Genomic DNA, 17,128 nt, shown 5'->3' with positions numbered 1-17,128 from the left:
GCGCAGCTCCCGTCGGCGTGACTGGCATCGCGACGGGGGAGCAGCCTGTGAGCGTAGAACCGCTCGGCAGGTTCCTTGCTTGTGTCCCGAGCGGAAGCAGCGCAGGCACCGGATGGGGTCTCTGCACGCGCTAGCCTTGTGGTCACGGCCGAGACACCTGAAGCAGCGCCCTTTTGTCTTCAGGAGGAAAGCAGAGTTCCCAGCAGTGGAGAATTGGTGGTTGGCAATGGATGAGGAGTGCTTTGAATGTCTGGCAGCCCGGCCGCGGCTGGGGGTCGTAGGAAGAAGCTGCTGCTCACGCTCTTTCCGCTTACGCCGGCTGACGGGGGTCCATCCAGGCTTAGAGTCAGAGTGGATGTCGCGTCGGAGGCGCTGGTGCTCGGGGCTCGAGGGCGGGGGCCGGCGGGGGGGGGGGGGGCATTACTCCTCTGGCTGGCTGGACGACGAGGCGTGGCGCCAGAGGGAGATCCCTGGCGGATCCTGTAGGAGTGAATCCGCTGCTCGGGCCGCGTAGAGGCATGGTGACGTAGACGGCCATAACTGCTCGGATTGACGCCCGGAGGACGACGGGGTTGGCGAGGGTAGTAACTGCTCCTTGGCGGGATGGAGATGGTGGATTTGAGCTGGCGCGGCCCTGGTTGTTGTGAGATAGGCGGCGAGGTGAAGGCGGTCGCCCCCCGCCGTACCACTTCCGCGTAGGTTGGGACCTGGTTTGGCGTGTCAGGGACGACGAGATCCTCCCAGGATCTGGCCCGGCAGGTGCGCGGCGGTGGGGGAGGAGGGGTCTCCGTCCAGTACAGAGGCGAGCGTGGGAAGGGCTGCTGGGATCGGGCACCAGGTGCAGCAGGACGAAGATCCAGATCTGGATCAGGCGAACGCGATTAGGAGGGGGGGCTGGACGCGAGGGGCAGCGGGGGTGGAGTGAATGTAGCGGCGTTTGGGGTCTGCACGAGTACGCGTGCTGACTGGCGGCAGAGGAGCTTGGGCGGCGCCGCCGGGGCTGGCGACGCCGGCGACGGGTGGCGGAGCGGCGCGCTGGGGAGCGGGGGCGGGCCATCATCCTCCGGCGGCATCTTGATCATGGCGGCCGCGGCGGAGCTCGCCGCCTCGATCTGGGCTGATGTCGAGGTGAAGGATGATGATTTCCCAGGCATGACCGAGCCCGAGCGGGCGGCGGAGGCGGAGAGGCGGAGGCAGGAAGTGCTGGAGCAGGCGCGCGAGATGGAGCAGCGCGCGCGGGAGGAGGGAGTGCCGTCGTCGGTGGCGAAACAGATGGCGCGCAGGGTTCTGTGGCACCGAGGCAGGGCCCGGATCCTCGACTTCGACCCCAAGCAGGAGGGCGCCTACTGCAACCGATGTTACTACGTTGACCACCCAACATTCGACCTCGACGAGGAGTGTAAGATGCATGCCTTCTTCCTCAATTCGGTTCTGACTCACTGGTCACGTGCATTCTACTACTAGTCTACTGCGTATATATGATCTATCGATTGTTGTCTAATAATGCTGAAATGTGCTATTCCTTGATTCTAATTTGTGGATAATCTAGCCTAATTCCTTTGATTTTGTCCACAGCGCCCCTTGGTCCGAGCCGATACATGCAGCAAACCGTGCGCAAAGCCATACAGCACAAGTGCATCAGTAAACATCTTCTCCCTGAAGATTGTCTCCTCGGATGTGGGCTTCCCGATCCATGTCTATGGCACTCTCATCGCCAGAGACTGCCTTGACGAAAAGTGTGTTTATCTCTTCCGCCGTGATAGAGACAATTGCCAATTCATCGGCTCTGAGGTACAAATTTGACTGTCAGCAAACATGCGCAGTTCCCCTACTTCCCTTTTGATATGATACGCATCCTCATTTCTCGTTCGGTTATACATTTTCGTTCTTGTTTAGAGACACAAGTGGCTAGCTTAATTGCGATCCATAATCTGGTAGGTCATTAAACATATGTGACTTCCCTGCAATCGATTTTTATTATTCAGTAACATATGCAACTCCCTGTTTGTCCAAATGATACGCATCCTTCGTTTCAACAAAACATGTTCTCGTTCTAAGTTCACACGGTGCTAAAGTTGAAACTTTACACGTCAGTGATCAATGATCAGATGGCTGTATCATAGTCTTAATAAAATTAAGATGTTCACAATGAAGCACATATGTTCATTTTAGTGCTTGTTTATAGACACAAGTGGCTTTTGATCCATGATCTGGTAGGTGAATGGTAGTAAAGCAGTAGAACTAGATGGTCCAAATGCGGCTTCTGATTGACATTAATGATGCTAGCTACACAGCATGTGGAGACCTACAACATAATTATATAATTATAGCATCAGTCGTTAACAGTTTCATCCATAGTAACAGTTCCGCATACAGTGGCTAGCTAGAATTCTTCTACTTCTAGTTTGACTGGAGCACTATATGTACCACTAACCTATCATGTAAACTTTTTGTAGGATGAATAATTGATCTTGACTGGCCCGAAACGAGGACTCATGTTAATCAATGATATTTATGTTGAGACTGATCTGAAGGTCAGGATCATGGAGGGCAGGATAGACAACTTAGTAAAGGAGTCTTGTATGGCACGGCACGTCGAATGTTGGAGAAATGTGAGGTTGAAAGAGAATCACTTGCTACCTGCAGGCTCAGTACGGTGGAGCTGATGTGTGTAGTTGTGAGACGTGCAGTGGAGGCTGCTATTGCAATTGAAGTTAGACCAGGAGATTTTGATGGACAAATCACTGCCTACACCACAAGCATCCAGAACAGGCTTGTGATTTATGACAGCAAAGTGGCTGCTGACATGACTTGCGATGGAAACGGAGCTATCCGACGTAGGTCACGTACGACGTTCGTCTTTTCGCCGTCTGGGAGACGCTATTTTTGCAAAAACTCCCTCGATTCAGTCCAGAGATGGGCGCGTTGTCTCTTTGCAAAGAGACGACGGGAGCTCGTGCTCCCAAGTCATATCGCCCACTCCAGCACCATTGTACGAGGGCTCGTGCTCCCAAACCATATTTGATCACCTTGATTTATGAATCTATATAAAGAATTAATTAGGTTGCAGATGGTCTAACAAATAACCCATTGTATAAGTTGTTTGTATTGTTATCTCTATATAACATGACCAGTACTTGCAGACGGCAGCCGTCTAAACTGTTGAACGTGCCCTTATGCGACCGGTATTTGGAGGGTATGCTGATATTTGCTGCAAAGACTGGGATGGTAAATCTGAATGTGACATTAGATTCATTCCAAGGGAGAACGGTGGGGATTACTGTCGGTGCCACTGAGATGCGTGTGAAGGTTACGGTTACCTGGTCCATAATTCATCGTTAAGCTTTTGTTGGATGAATCTGTGTGCTCTACTGTAACTATATCAGAGTCATTGATGTCGCAGTTAACATTAAAGTCTGTAGTAAGCATAGCCAGGTGAAATGGCAAGATATAGATCTCGCAAATTGAGTTGGATAGAATATATATAGTTGGCGATTTTAATATGCATCAAATTAGAAAAACTAGGAAATTTAATGAAATTAATTTGATGTTGTAGGTGTTAGTGTATTTTTCTGCAAACTAGGTCAAAGTTAGTTTGACTTAAAAAGTTAAAACAACCTATATTTTGGAACAGTAGATATCATGTACCTATTGTGATGAAATGCTGCCCAATGTTGACCAAGAATACTATAAGAACGACATAGACGAGCGTGCAGGAAATTGTTCATCTCGGTATGATTTGTCAATAATGTAGACATGAACACGCATTCATACTCCCCGTTCACAGGTCCGAGCCGCACTGGTGCATTAAGCATAGTACCAAAGGAAAAACGAGGATCTAGTCATGGTTGCTTCTCTTTATTCGTCTAACGATGCTCTTATCTCATCCTTTTCCAACTTTGGGGGTTGGGCTACGGTAAAATTTCAGCGCCATGTAGTTACTGCACCAAGAGGATCAGGTAGACGATCGATGGTCACGAAGAGGCGATGCCGCGGCCGAAGAGAAGCCCCGCCGGCGTCGAGATGCCACCGAGGATGGCGCCAGCAAGGCCCAGCGCCACGTCTGCGTGGGTGAGCAACGACCTCAGTCAGCGCCGGTGCCGCCCGGCTCGTCCCTCTTTGAGGTTGTCTCACTCTCACCAGTCACCGCGAATTTCCGGAAAGCCTGACCACGGCACGGCGTGAAATTGAAACTCATGCCAAACCCCTGGACGCACACGCTCTAGCGATGGCGCAACAGGCCAATTTTCTAGTTCGCTCTGTTAATCTGCAGAGATTACAAAAATGTAAGGCTGACTAGATCAACTGTCAAGTACTGGATCAGGGCTACACTAACTCATTCATGGCATTAAACCAAAAGACAGACACAAACGAACAGGAACAATGACCCATTATACTTTCTGATGAAGTCATGAGACGTCTACTTGAAAGGGGCAGGCCAACTAAAACCTCTGTTGTCTACTAACAAGTCAGCCTTATTTTTAACATTGTACATGTATGCGAAACTATATCCCCCCCCAAAGTCTGTAAATTATATCCACAGCTACTGAACGACGAATGGGCGCTAGCAGCTCATTCTTCGTCTTCAGTTTCCTCGTCGTCGCTGCTAGCAGGTTTGCTGTATCTCCATGCATCCCCAACATTGTTGTCCCCCTCTTCCTCGGTCTCCTCGCTGTCATCCTCGTACGTCGCTTTCCTTGACCACTGGTGCTCCTCGGGGGCAGTCACCGCAGGCAATGGTGCTGCGTACCCTCCTTTGCGCTTTGGAATCTTGGGCGGTGGAATCCTAGCGGTGATGTCCGGCTTGCTTCTGTGGGAACTCTTCGAGATGGAGCGCTTTGAAGAAGGGGCAGCGCTTTGAGGACCATTGTCCTGGTAGTGGTTGGGGTGCTCTTTTTTCAAATGGAGGTTCAGCTTGTACTCATGAATGTATGCCTTGTCGCAGCCATCATAAGGGCAGACATAAGGGCGCTCGGCTGAGGGAGCTGGAGGAGTTGCAGAAGCCTTTACTGGCTTAGGGGGCTGATGATAATCTCCTAGGGCATTGTGGTTCACGGTTGACACACCTGGATTCTGTAGGCCAACAACCTATAGTGATCTCATTAGAATATATTTCTTTCACAAGTAGAAATTCACATATAGTAAGAGATCTTACTTTTTCATGTTGTGACCTGATATGAGCTCTTAGTTTCGATTCTTGTGTAAATCTTCTGCCACACTCTGGGTACTGGCACACATGATAGTTATCCGCAGAATGAGTTTTCATGTGCGCCTTCAAATTAAAATCTAATGAAAAAGCCTGTGATAACCAAAACAGAGCACATTAATAACACACATTGCCTAATAAACAATAAATACTTATAATAAAAGATGCAAAAAAGCTGCCATGCATCCCCATGCTATCATGCATCAAGAAAAGCTTCTAGCAAAAAGATACCAGAGACAAAGAGCAAGTCTCTTGTTAGTACTGCTACTTCGAATTGGCATGTGTCTTCATCCACCCTACATCTAGTATATTCTGGGAATTGTTTAAGCATTTTATGCTGGATTGCACAAGAGATTAGTGCGTAATTTTCCAGGAGTAGTGGTCCACGATAGGATGCAGATCTACAGATATTACAACAATAACTAATGTTGAAACAGAATATTATGTAAACTTATGTGGAGCATCAGTAGTGCATTTATTAAATCCAGGAAAAAAAAAGAGACTGCAGCAAAAGCTTAATGCAGCCAGTGGAAAAAAAAAAGAAAATAATCAAAGCTACCAGTAAAGAGTTGCACTGCAAAAGCAACCGAGAATCAAGGTTTTCTCTATCCAGCACTAATTTACTTCTGCGTGATAAAGTATTCTTGCTACAAATGAGAAAGCATACACATTTTCGTACATTTTTGAAATTAAACTGCATTCAAGAAAAGAGTAACAAATATAATGGAGAGGAGATGGTGATTACCTTCCCACAGCCTTCATGAGGGCACACAAAGTTCTTTTCTCCTGTATGAATAAGAAAATGCCTCTTCAATTTCGAGCTATCTAAGAATTTCTGCAAAATCAAATTCAGTGGGAAAACATTAGTTAAGCAACTCATAGCGCGATGTCACCACAATCTGAAAACTACTCTGGTACGTAGGTAGGAGCAATGAATAATACCTTGCCACAGTTGTCATAGTGACAGATATATTGTCTCTCCCCATGGACATGAGCATGCTTCCGAAGAGCCCCTGCATCAAAAAACGTCTTCCCACATCCTTCATAGCTGCACAGGAAGAGAACCTCGGTGTTCGGTTCAGGTGTTGCAGATTCTGCCCCCTGTTCCTTGTCCTTAGCTTTCAAAGCTGCTAGTCTATCCTCTGCAGATAAGTGCAATAAAAATATTAACAGCAGAAATGAAAACACTATATCGTGAAACAAAGAGCACAAGAAATAATCCAACTAGTTCATAGTTAACAGTCAAAAAAACAAGCAGCATATCAATAAAGAATTCAACTATGTACTTAGTGGCAGATTGCATGAGAACTCCACACTGCTCATAAATATAAGTTGCAGCGTGCATGGCATTGTCGACACCAGTCAGGAAGTGTCAGCAATCCAAGAGAACTCATTTACCATGCTGATGACAATCTCCAAAATAAAACGTAAGTTCTCCAGTAGTTGCTTCAACTGAACTTACTACTCTTAGTTTGCGACTGATGGATATATATAGGTACTGTCCTACTGAAATCTACAAAAGTATGAGAGAAACTCAACAATACTCCCACATGACCGCTCCAAAAGCATTACAAGCTAGAAGCTACACATATGTGCAACCAGCACAAGAAACAGGAAAAGACTGCAGCTTTTGCTTGGTCGGTTGGTCTTACATAGTATCCACAAGGAATTGGGAATTCACACAGATATGTATGAATTACTAGTGACGAAGTACTAATCAAGCAAAGCAGTGTCTGCTAAAGCCGACGGCAATTCTCTACCGTCACAGCAGTATGACATTACACTACGGTAGCACTCTGAAAGGCTGCATTTTTACAGAAGCAGCAGCAACAGGGAGGAGGGCAGCAAGCAATCAGCGGCGGGAGCGTACCTCGCACCCACTTGAAGAGCGCGCAGGGGCCTCCGGCGACGACCAGGTCCTGCGGGACCCTGGAGAGACAAACAGGTCAGATCGAAATCGCGGCAACGGGGCGGGGGCTCCCGATGGGAGGAGACGGATAGACGACGGGAACGGGAACTCACCACTCTTTGACCCACCGGAAGCGGCGGCGGGCGGCGGCCTGCATCTCCGGGTCCGGCGGAGGCGGCGGCGGAGGAGGAGGAGGAGAGGGCGAGGGCTAGGGATTGGGAATTGGGGAAGGAAAGGGGAGCAGGGTGGGGAGGGGTGGTACGGGTGGGTAAGACGACTAGGAGGAGGAGGAAGCGAGGAGCACGAGGCGGAGTCCTCCCTTGGTGCGTTGCGAACTTGCGATGGGGGCAGCTGGGCAGCAAGGGCATGGTGGTGACCGCCCCAGCATCCTCCGCGAGAAGATGTATGGCTATGGATGCCATTGCCCGCGCCGTCCGACTCCCAACGCGACACGGTGGGGGTGTGGGGCGTCCGATCAAGCCACTGCGTTTCTCTCTCAATCTCCTGCCTTTTTCCGGGGGTGGTGCGGCTGCGCTTCGTCTTCCGTGGTGCTGAACAATGGCCAATGGGGACTGGACAAGTTTGTGACGGGGTCGTTGGCTTGGCGGGATAAAAAAAAACGGATGGTTGTTAAAAAATATTGAAACACACGAATTTTGCCCAAACAGCTCGGTTTTTTGTCTAGAAAATGCAGTCTCTGCCTGAACCTTTTTTAAACACGTACAAGTCGGGAACGTATACAAGTTCATCCATATGGATCTACTTTAGTTAAAATGGTAAAGAAACTAGCCGAACCCGAAATTTTTATTCGAGCGAGTTAGCTATTTTTCACATCCGTGCTTTAATTCTACCAATGCTCTGTGGGCCCACAAATAGAAAAAAAACTAACCCGATCTGAAATTTTCATCCAAATGAATTAGTTGTTTTTTCACGCTTGCTACACATCTCAAATGAGTGGCCCTCCCTCACTCATCCTAACCGCTCGTTCTTATCCATCCCATCTCGATTCATTCGCTCATACTTGCTCCACGCATACATAAACATGAGCATTTTCATGTTGCTCTTATGCAACGGGTAATTTAGAATGTCCTTGGAGTTGCTTGTCAATCTACCTCATTCATTCTACTCTCTCTTAACATTGCAGTCAATTGTCACTTTGACCCGATAGTTTCACACTCTATTCAACACCCAAACTAGCATAGATAGGTAAAGGGGGTCTTAAGATGGCAATTGGTGCCAATTTGAGCAACCTAGAAAGCCTCTAGGCAGTGGGTAGCTTGATCCAATGAGGACATCAAATTCCCTCTCCCTTTTCTCTTTCTACAGTTTATAGATTGTTGTAGAAGGCAATTGCCACATCAACTCACTAGAGAGTGGAGGCTAGCAGAGGACATCCAGAAGATTAGTCATGTATGTAATAAGTATTTTTTGTATCGCAATGGGTATTTTATGAGGTCACAATGGTTTGATTTTATGATGTGGCATGTTATTGTTTTGTGATGTTGCAATCATTTCACATTTTCATTGTTGCCTTCACTTTCAGTAACTATTGACAAGATTATAATTGAGACCCAAAGAGAGGGAATGCAATTTAAGAGTGTGACATGTTGTGCTTTGTTAGGATGTTAAATTTGTCTAACTATATAATGACCCATGCCATGATAAAAAAAAATAAAAAACAATTGGATGATGTTTTAGAAGTCCAAACATTGACCACACATTTGATTAGGATATACTAAGGCTTTTAAGTCAGGCTCAAATAATATTCGCAAAAACTAAAACAAAAATCACTAAAATGGGGAAAGGATTTGAACATGTAGATCACGTGTTGTTCCACTTAAAAACACAAAGGAATATTCCAATAATAGAAAAAAGTATATAGGGAGAGAAAATAAAAATATATGTCAAATGATTTTAGAAAATATGAAATTATTGTTTGTACATTCAAAACAATAAAAAATACCATGAACCAATGAATTTTCACTAAAACTACAATCAAATATACTATAAACTAATATAATTTCACTTCTGCAACAATCTATAACATAGCAAATAACAATAATTTTTTACTTCTACAATAATGCAAAAGATACCAAGAGAAATAAATTTTTACTACTAGAACAAGACAAATCATACCTCAAAATAATGGATTTTTACAATGAGAGTAAGTTTGAATACATCACAAAAATATTGAATTGTCATCTCTATTGAGATACTGAAATAAAAATATAAGTGCATAGTTAATTATTGCATGGAGCAGCATAGTATTAAATGTGATATTGCAGTTGGACACTTCAATATTATAGAGTAAAAAGAAATAGAGAAAAGTTTGCTGTAAAATAAAAAAAAAGAGTACGAGTATTATCACTAACACCTAGCAGCAAATAAAAAACATTCGTGGCCAACAAAGAGGGATGAAAATGGATGGGAATGGCAGAAAAAACCCCTTAACAATTTTCATGTTTGTATTTTATCACCAAAAATGGAAATGAGAGCCGGACACTTGGAGTCTTGGACTAGTCATATGTGTATAAGAAAACAAACAAATGCAGATAGGAATATCGTGAAAATGGGTGCAAACTAGGAGGAACTTAAAGCCAAGATCATATGTTTCAATACAAAACTTATGAGTCAACACAAACTACTGTGCAAGCTTGGTATTGTGCCTCTTTGCCTAGCTGGGCTAGTGGCCTTGGATAATTGGAGTTGGTTGGGCTGTTGGGGACTCATGGATTACTCGATATTGGACATGTATTGGGGAATATAAAAAGGGATGAATATGGGATTTTTTTTGGATGAAGACAGAGTCCTAAAAAAATGGGTGGGAAATAGCCGCACCTTTTTCCATCCTCTCTCTCTCCGTTAACCCGATTCCAATTCCAGTCTTATTTTTGTTTTCTCTTCAATACAAAATGCAAACGGGGCAAACAAAAGTAAAAAAATATTTATCGACGTCCGTTTTCAACACAGGAAGTGGATGTCATGATTTTGGTAAATGGACAAATTAAACAAGTTATGCACCAAGAGAAAAAAAATAGAAAAAACAAAAGTGGGGAAGCAAGGGTGGGTGCTCCGCACCATATGCTCTCTGTAATCTCTTTTCCTCGAGTGAAATATATATGTTATCAACAGCCGCTCACGGTGTATAGTCGTTCCGTATAATAGGGATAGACCTACTAGTAGGGAACCTTGGGGGCATGGCAAGCTCCATGTACACTCTTTGTTTACACATATATTTGCTAATTAAATTACCATGGAAGTCACTATTTATTCATGCATTGCGAAAGTGTTAGTTGTTGGCCTTCTCCTTGTATAATTTATAGCTTCATCTCTATCCACGTGTTGACAATGTGATGCCTTTTTATGCAGGGGTCATATATCCTCTCTTTTGAAATTCATACAAAATCGGGTGAACAACCAAACAACACTTTTTGCTACATTCCTTATAGTTTATATTTCTATGAGGGGTACTTTAAATTGCAGTTTTTTTAGAAATACTGTTTACAAAGGAATTGTTCCTATCCTATTGTTTGGTTTGCACGGAACACGAACGGTGCTCCATATTTGCATGCTGATTTCAAGGATTTCTAGCATCCACTTGGTTCTTTTGGTAAAATTCCTATGCACAAAGAACGAGAAATTCAATGCAGCAACTACTAGTTAATGACGGTTCTTGTATATAGGCACATTTGTCGGTGGGTAATAGAAGACGCCATGTCCGATCAACTAGTGAAAAAAAAGATAACTTCGTCGTGGCTTAAAATCCTTTAGAATTTCTTTGTTTTTCTTGTGATCTCTTGTGATCTATCCAAACGCTTAAAAGAGATTGAACCTGCTTACTCTATCCGTTCCAAATTATAAGTCGTTTTAACTTTTTTTAAATTCATAGACTTTGTTATGCACTTAGATATACCCTATGTCTAAATGCATAATAATGTCTATGCATCTAGAAAAGCCAAAACAACCATAATTTGGAACGGAGGGAGTAGTATGTAATTATATTTCTTCAAGATCTCTTTAAAATTTAAAATAGGTTATCTCTAAGGCCCAGAGGATCTGCTGGCTATAGCTCATTTGAGCGGCGGCTGCTGCAACTATGCTGCCTGTGCAGCCCTGCCATTCGGTTGCATACCAAAATAGCAGCACAGCTGCTTGCAGTTCGACTAGCTGGCTAGGAGCAGTTGTTGAAAAAGCAACTGTGCTATAGCGACTTCTGGCTTCTGTTGTGGCTGCTGCAGTCACAACCGCAGCGTAGCCGTAGCGGCTGTGTCAAGCAGGGCGACAAATTTCTTTTAAACTATTCTTATCTAAACTATTCGAATGACAGTCAACTCAACAATACAGATTGTTATAAAAAAAACTCAACAAGACAAATGTGAATAGATGAGACTGGTTTTCAAATATTAAGAAATTTCTCCGCATTACCTCAGAATTGTGCTGAGTAAAGAGACAGAAACTTCATTTAATAGAATGCATGTTGAATTCTTGTCTAAACTACTAGAATGACATTACTCATCAAATGGACAGTCAACTCAACAAAACAAAACAGATGAGAATGTGATTTTCAAATATTAAGAAATGTCACTGCATTATCTCCAAATTTCATGTCTACCAAAAGAAAATTCAGAGTTACACATCGGGGGCTTAAAAACAGGTGGATGGTCGACAGAGAGCGGAAAGTCAAATCCCACGAAAAGTCACAGCTGCGGTGGGCTGACAGACCCTGCATTTAATAAACCCCTCCCGACCGTGGACTTTGCCCATTCTCCATTGTATATTCCTTAAAAAATATTCGGGCACGGAAAAGACGAAAACACAAGCAAGCAAGCGCGTCCGTGTCCCCTCTCCGATCAAATCCACATCGGAGCAACCACCGAAAGCCACGCGATTCCTACCCGTCCGGCCGCCGCCATCAACGCCGCCGGTGGGAGGTGCCTGTCGACGCCGACGCTGGTGGCGCCCCGGCCCTGCTTGGGTCCGGAGCGCCCTTCCCTCCCTCCTCGTGCGTCTGTTTTCCACGGCGGTTGGGTCGCGTCAAAAGTCTAATCTTTTATCTGCCTCCCGTCGCTCTGACGCCGCCTTTTCTTGACTAATCGGCGGCGGAATTAGCCGACTGGGGTTGGGCTGCCTTGTCTTCTTCCTTCCGATCGGTACTGGCCCGGTGGTTGATACCTTCTATTCTCTTCCCTTGTTTGCTGCTCGAAAGGGCGCATTCCCCCCTTGGTTCTTGGTTTGTTGAAGGTTGTCACCTTCCTCTTGTTGGCGTTGATTTTTTTCTCCGGTGAGCGCGTCGTCAACTCGACGACTCGTGGGTAAAGTTGGTTCGATCTTTGCGGCGTTCGGTTATTTGTTTGTTATCGCCGGCGACGGATTCCAGCGTTGGGTGGGATTGAGCGAATTCGCCGCCAATTTCGCATCTTGCAGTGCTCGGCTGGTGGAGAGATTTGACTTATTGACGAGTCGGCATTGGTCGCCATGGGCGGCGTGTGCTCGGCGGGGATCGCCGGGGACAAGTCGCCGACGGAGCTCTCGTTCCGGGCAATGGGGTTCGTGGTGGAGCAGGAGTTCAGGGCCTTCTCGGCTTCCGGTAAGAACAGGACGGCGCCCGTCGAGGAGGCGGCAGAGCCTGAGCTGGTGAGCGATCAGTGGTCTCGTCTCTCTGAGAAGGGTTCGCCGCCGCCGTCCACGGGCAACAAGGCTCGTCACTCCTCGAAGGAGCCGCCGCATTTGATGCGTGCCGAGTCGGGGAAGTCTAAGGCCGGAAAACCCAGGAGAAGCACCTCCAGCAAGGCTGGTCCGAGCAAGGCAAGCCTTTCCTTCTGAAAATGTATTGAATAATTGTGCATTAAGTGTGGTTAGTCCTGTATTACATTGTGTGTCATGGCATTGCTGAAAATAATGTCACTTCTTGATCTTGTTTGTAATCAGAGGCACTAACCACTAAGTTTTTATATTGTAGCATGAGACATTGTCATAGTGAGTTGTGAATTCTGGCATGGTTTATATAGTTCAGAGGGAGCTTGTTTTGCCAGGTTTCATAATGCTTTTGTTTTTCTTGACTGTTCTTTCAGGTTTCAGATATAGGCTTAGCACTAGGTAGAAAGAGTACCTCTGGACTTGGGAAAGCAGTGGAGGTTCTCGATAATCTGAGTAGCAGCATGTCAAGTTTGAGCCCTGGCGGGGGGTTCGTGTCAGCACCAACAACAAAGGGGAACAAAATCTCAATCCTTGCATTTGAGGTTGCAAACACAATAGTGAAGGGCATGAGCCTCATGCAGTCTTTGTCAAAAGAAAGCTTGAAGTATTTGAAAGACACTGTCCTTCTATCAGAAGGTGTACAACGTTTAGTTTCAAGCGACATGGATGATCTGATGAGGATCGCTGCAGCTGACAAGAGGTCTGTCAACAGATGTATTAACATTTTGATTCTGTGTTATGGTTTAGCAGATGTTGTTCCCAAGTTTCATGTTCCCAAAGAATGAAACGTTTCATTCTGGCCACATCTTTGCAGGCAAGAGCTGAGAGTATTTTCACGAGAAGTCATAAGATTTGGGAATCGTTGCAAAGATCCTCAGTGGCACAACCTAGATCGTTATTTCTCCAAGTAGGCTTCTCACTGTTTACATGCCTTAATCATTGATATCCAATTATAATGATCTCACTAGCTATTCTTGTGTTTGTTTCCAGGCTAGAGTCAGAAATTACACCCCAACCAGAATTAAAAGAAATGGCAAAAGCAGATATGCAGCGACTGATGACCCTTGTTCGATACACTGGTGTGAGTATCACATACTTTGATAAAGCTTTTAGTGCTTTTACAGAAAAGAAACCGCGTATGGTTACATTTCTTTGTTATTTACTAATGTTTGTAGATCATGCTATCTGTCTGCTTTCTCTATCAGTTTCTGATTCAGTTGCTATTCATTCTAGTTTTTTTTCTGATTCAATTGCTATCTCACTTGTTGTTTCATAGGATCTCTACCATGAATTACATGCCTTGGATAGGTTTGAGCAAGATTATCGCCGTAAATTGGAGGAAGAGAAAAGATCAGTTACATTTGAAAGAGGTATTTCCATGTTCATCCATGTATCAGCCTTGTAGCTTCAGATGCTATTTTGCTGCCAATCCAATTCTCTGATTCTCATCAAACTTATAATTGTCTGCCATGAATGAACAGGGGACACTGTTCAGATTATCAGACAAGAACTGAAGAGCCAGAGGAAGCATGTACATAGTTTGAAGAAAAAGTCTCTTTGGTCTAAGATTCTTGACGATGTAAGTAATTTATATTGAAATCATGCACAATAGGAAGTGTGCAGATGACGAGCACAATAGGAAGTGTGCAGATGAAAATTTTCTGATAGTCTCTGCTTAATGGGCAACATGAATAGCTAATTTTACCTCCTATTTGTAGGTCATGGAGAAGCTTGTAGATATTGTCCACTTCTTACATGTTGAGATTCAAGATACTTTTGGGCATTGTGGTAAGCTCATTCGCTCATTCCCTTTATCATTGAACCAGCCAAGGTTACCACCTAATTACTATTGGCTTGTCTGTTATGTGTTTTTGGTTCCTGTAGATGGCGAGTCAAATGAATCCCAAGAGAGCCGTCAAACGTTAGGCTCTGCTGGCCTCTCTCTTCACTATGCTAATATCATTTCTCAGATTGACAACATTGTAAGTTTCTTGTGGTTAGTCAAATATATTTTGCTACCTGATATTCACTTTTGCAAGTGTCCATATTGGTTGACTGCATTTATTTTCCATATTCAAATTGTCAACTATTGGGTTATTTTGAAACTAGCATATCAAATATGTTCTATATAGCATATCAAATATATTCTATATATTTATACTCTAGATACCATGTTCATAGTTCACAACTTGTAGTCATATTGGACAGTAGTTCAAAAAGGCGGTTAGGTTGCTACATTCTGAAACTCCAAACTTTTTGTTTAGGAATGCTGTTTTTATGGTCAATCAGTCATCATACAGAAATGTGCCAACACGAATATTGGCCTTTTGCACTTAATAAATGTAATTCTGGCAGAACTTACGCTGCTAATGAGCACCATTCAAACATACATTCAGCAAATACTATCGCCTAGTACGATTAGTTGTTGAACATTCCTAGGGAACTGTTTACTAACTGATTTTGCATACACAAGGTTTCCCGAAGCTCTGTCCCCCCTCAAAGTACAAGAGATGCACTCTATCAAGCTCTGCCTCCAAATGTCAAGTCAGCTCTTCGAACAAGATTGCTAACTTCCTCAGAATCTGAAGAGGTATTTTGAGGCTTGAAACGTCGCTCACTTTGACAACCCTCTACTCAGAAGCTTTGTTTTCTAAATTGCATCTTTTCCATTTTAGGTTCCAATCACTCAAATCAGATGTTCAATGGAGAAGACGTTGCAGTGGATTGTCCCAATTGCTAATAGTACGGCTAGGTACTCAATTTGAACTGTGTAAATAATAAATACATAAAAATAGATTCAACCAGAACTTTGATCTTTTTCAAGGTATTTTCTTTATGTTAATCCTTGTTTGCGATGCTATACCAGGGCACACCATGGATTCGGATGGGTTGGTGAGTGGGCAAACACGGGGTAATGCACTGATCCTGTTTCCACATGTTCCTCAAAGTATTAACGTGTAGTCTCAAAATGCAAGAATTCTTATCTGGGTTGCGAACTAATTCATGCAGGAACGATCTGTCACGAAAACAGCCTGGCCAGCCCGACGTACTGAAGATCGAGACCCTCTTTCACGCAGACAAGGCGAAGACAGACGCATGCATTCTGGACCTGGTGGTGTGGCTGCACCATCTCATCAGCTACAGCAGGCCAAACAAGGGAGGCAGGTCACCGAGCCGATCCCCCGTCCGTTCCCCAGCGCAGTCGAGCCACGCGGCCCCACGATCGCCTGTCTCAGCCGCAGCGTCCAGGGGGGCTGCTGGTCTCACCCGAGAAGACCGCGAGATGCTGCTGGACGTGTACACACGGCGACGCAACCCCGGGAAGAGCAAGAGCCAGGAGCTGTCGACGGCAGCACGCGGAGGTGGCAGGTCTGCGCTGAGCAGGAACGACAGGCTGAGCAAGAGCAGCAGCAGCCACTGCCCGTCGCGGGAGCAAGGCGGCAGGGTGTTCCCCCTGACGCCGAGCAGGTCGCCCGCCGTGTCGCCGGTTGTTCACTTCGACATCGACCGGATCAAGGCGCTGGACGTGGACGCGATGGACAGAACCGATGTTCAGAAGCAGCCGTGAGAATGTGAGATGTTCGGACACCTACTCTGGTCACTGTGAGTTTTTTTGGTTCAACGCAGTGAAAATAAACTGAGCATCGTGGAGGATTCAGAGCACCGTGGAAGATTCAGAGGTTCAGGTGTTCTCGCGGCGGCGCAGGCAGGTCAAGGTGGTGTAATGTAAGCATGGCGATGGGATTGGATGTCCGTGTAGTGGAAGGTGTGAGTGGCTTGTCAGTGTGAACTGTGGTGGAAGAGGATGGAGAGGTTAGGCCAAGTTTAGGTATATTGGAAACCGTGATCTCGTGAGTGATCGTGTTGATTAGTAGTAGGAGATTGTAGCATACATAACGCCTGCAGAAATTCTGCAAGCACATACATAGGCAGGTTATTATCTTCTTTTTCTTTTTCACTATTGGCCGTCAATCTGTTGTGTGGTCAGTTTGTGTACATGAACCGTGCCAATCGTGCAGAATTCTCGTGTGTGTAACCTGTAAGTTGCAACTGTATATACGTACACCCGCGAATTGTGGAATATTGAGAGTGCAGTAGGCATGCGCCCGAGTACAATGCAAGTTCAGCAGTATCCAAGATGATCTTGACTCTTGAGGTTGTTGGGGAGCCGTCCAAGATTGCTGTGGTGAACGCATCAGTCAGCAGGCCAGGAGATGCGCACAGATTGTGGAAGGGTTGGGTTGCCTGGTGAACTCCACAGGGCTGGAGCAACATGAGCGTCAGGAAGAAGAACAGGGAATCAGTCCTCCGCTCCG

General features: G+C 45.2%; 2 protein-coding genes and 1 pseudogene across 3 annotated transcripts; 2 read left to right on the top strand and 1 right to left on the bottom strand.

Annotated features, from left to right (window-relative positions):
• Nucleotides 1-1,152: 1,152 nt before the first annotated feature.
• Nucleotides 1,153-3,296, top strand: LOC140221654 (uncharacterized; annotated as a pseudogene).
• Nucleotides 3,297-4,327: 1,031 nt separating this feature from the next.
• LOC117858878 (zinc finger transcription factor YY1) lies at nt 4,328-7,612 on the bottom strand. The gene is made up of 6 exons (XM_034742380.2): nt 7,229-7,612; nt 7,077-7,135; nt 6,149-6,348; nt 5,952-6,041; nt 5,156-5,299; nt 4,328-5,088 (listed from the first exon to the last, which is right to left on the bottom strand). Exons 1-6 carry the CDS (start codon nt 7,270-7,272, stop codon nt 4,573-4,575), a joined length of 1,053 nt encoding a protein of 350 aa, XP_034598271.1. The 5' UTR covers nt 7,273-7,612; the 3' UTR covers nt 4,328-4,572.
• Nucleotides 7,613-11,906: 4,294 nt separating this feature from the next.
• On the top strand, nt 11,907-16,893 carry LOC117860041 (protein PSK SIMULATOR 1). Of its 2 annotated transcripts, XM_034743254.2 has the most exons (13): nt 11,907-12,427; nt 12,540-12,920; nt 13,187-13,512; nt 13,627-13,719; nt 13,803-13,893; nt 14,089-14,182; nt 14,294-14,391; nt 14,531-14,600; nt 14,697-14,794; nt 15,286-15,402; nt 15,488-15,564; nt 15,679-15,723; nt 15,822-16,893. In XM_034743254.2, exons 2-13 carry the CDS (start codon nt 12,591-12,593, stop codon nt 16,378-16,380), a joined length of 1,998 nt encoding a protein of 665 aa, XP_034599145.1. In that variant the 5' UTR covers nt 11,907-12,427; nt 12,540-12,590; the 3' UTR covers nt 16,381-16,893. The 2 variants fall into 2 exon arrangements, with proteins under 2 accessions (XP_034599145.1, XP_034599138.1); XM_034743247.2 differs by having other exon boundaries at nt 11,908-12,920.
• Nucleotides 16,894-17,128: the final 235 nt, after the last annotated feature.

Source organism: Setaria viridis, chromosome 1, assembly GCF_005286985.2.
Source record: "Setaria viridis chromosome 1, Setaria_viridis_v4.0, whole genome shotgun sequence".
Taxonomy (NCBI): Eukaryota; Viridiplantae; Streptophyta; class Magnoliopsida; order Poales; family Poaceae; genus Setaria; species Setaria viridis.
This window is presented reverse-complemented; position numbering and strand designations above follow the sequence as displayed.

What these genes read in the sequence shown, in the direction of transcription:
- LOC117858878 (XM_034742380.2), bottom strand. Translation starts at nt 7,272, where the DNA reads ATGCAGGCCGCCGCCCGCCGCCGCTTCCGGTGGGTCAAAGAGTG. An exon ending in GCTCTTCAAGTGGGTGCGAG is followed by an intron (nt 6,349 to 7,076) that starts GTACGCTCCCGC and finishes ACTTATCTGCAG; the next exon opens with AGGATAGACTAGCAGCTTTG. An exon ending in ACTATGACAACTGTGGCAAG is followed by an intron (nt 6,042 to 6,148) that starts GTATTATTCATT and finishes TTGATTTTGCAG; the next exon opens with AAATTCTTAGATAGCTCGAA.
- LOC117860041 (XM_034743254.2), top strand. Translation starts at nt 12,591, where the DNA reads ATGGGCGGCGTGTGCTCGGCGGGGATCGCCGGGGACAAGTCGCCGACG. An exon ending in GCAAGGCTGGTCCGAGCAAG is followed by an intron (nt 12,921 to 13,186) that starts GCAAGCCTTTCC and finishes CTGTTCTTTCAG; the next exon opens with GTTTCAGATATAGGCTTAGC. An exon ending in CTTCCTCAGAATCTGAAGAG is followed by an intron (nt 15,403 to 15,487) that starts GTATTTTGAGGC and finishes TTTCCATTTTAG; the next exon opens with GTTCCAATCACTCAAATCAG.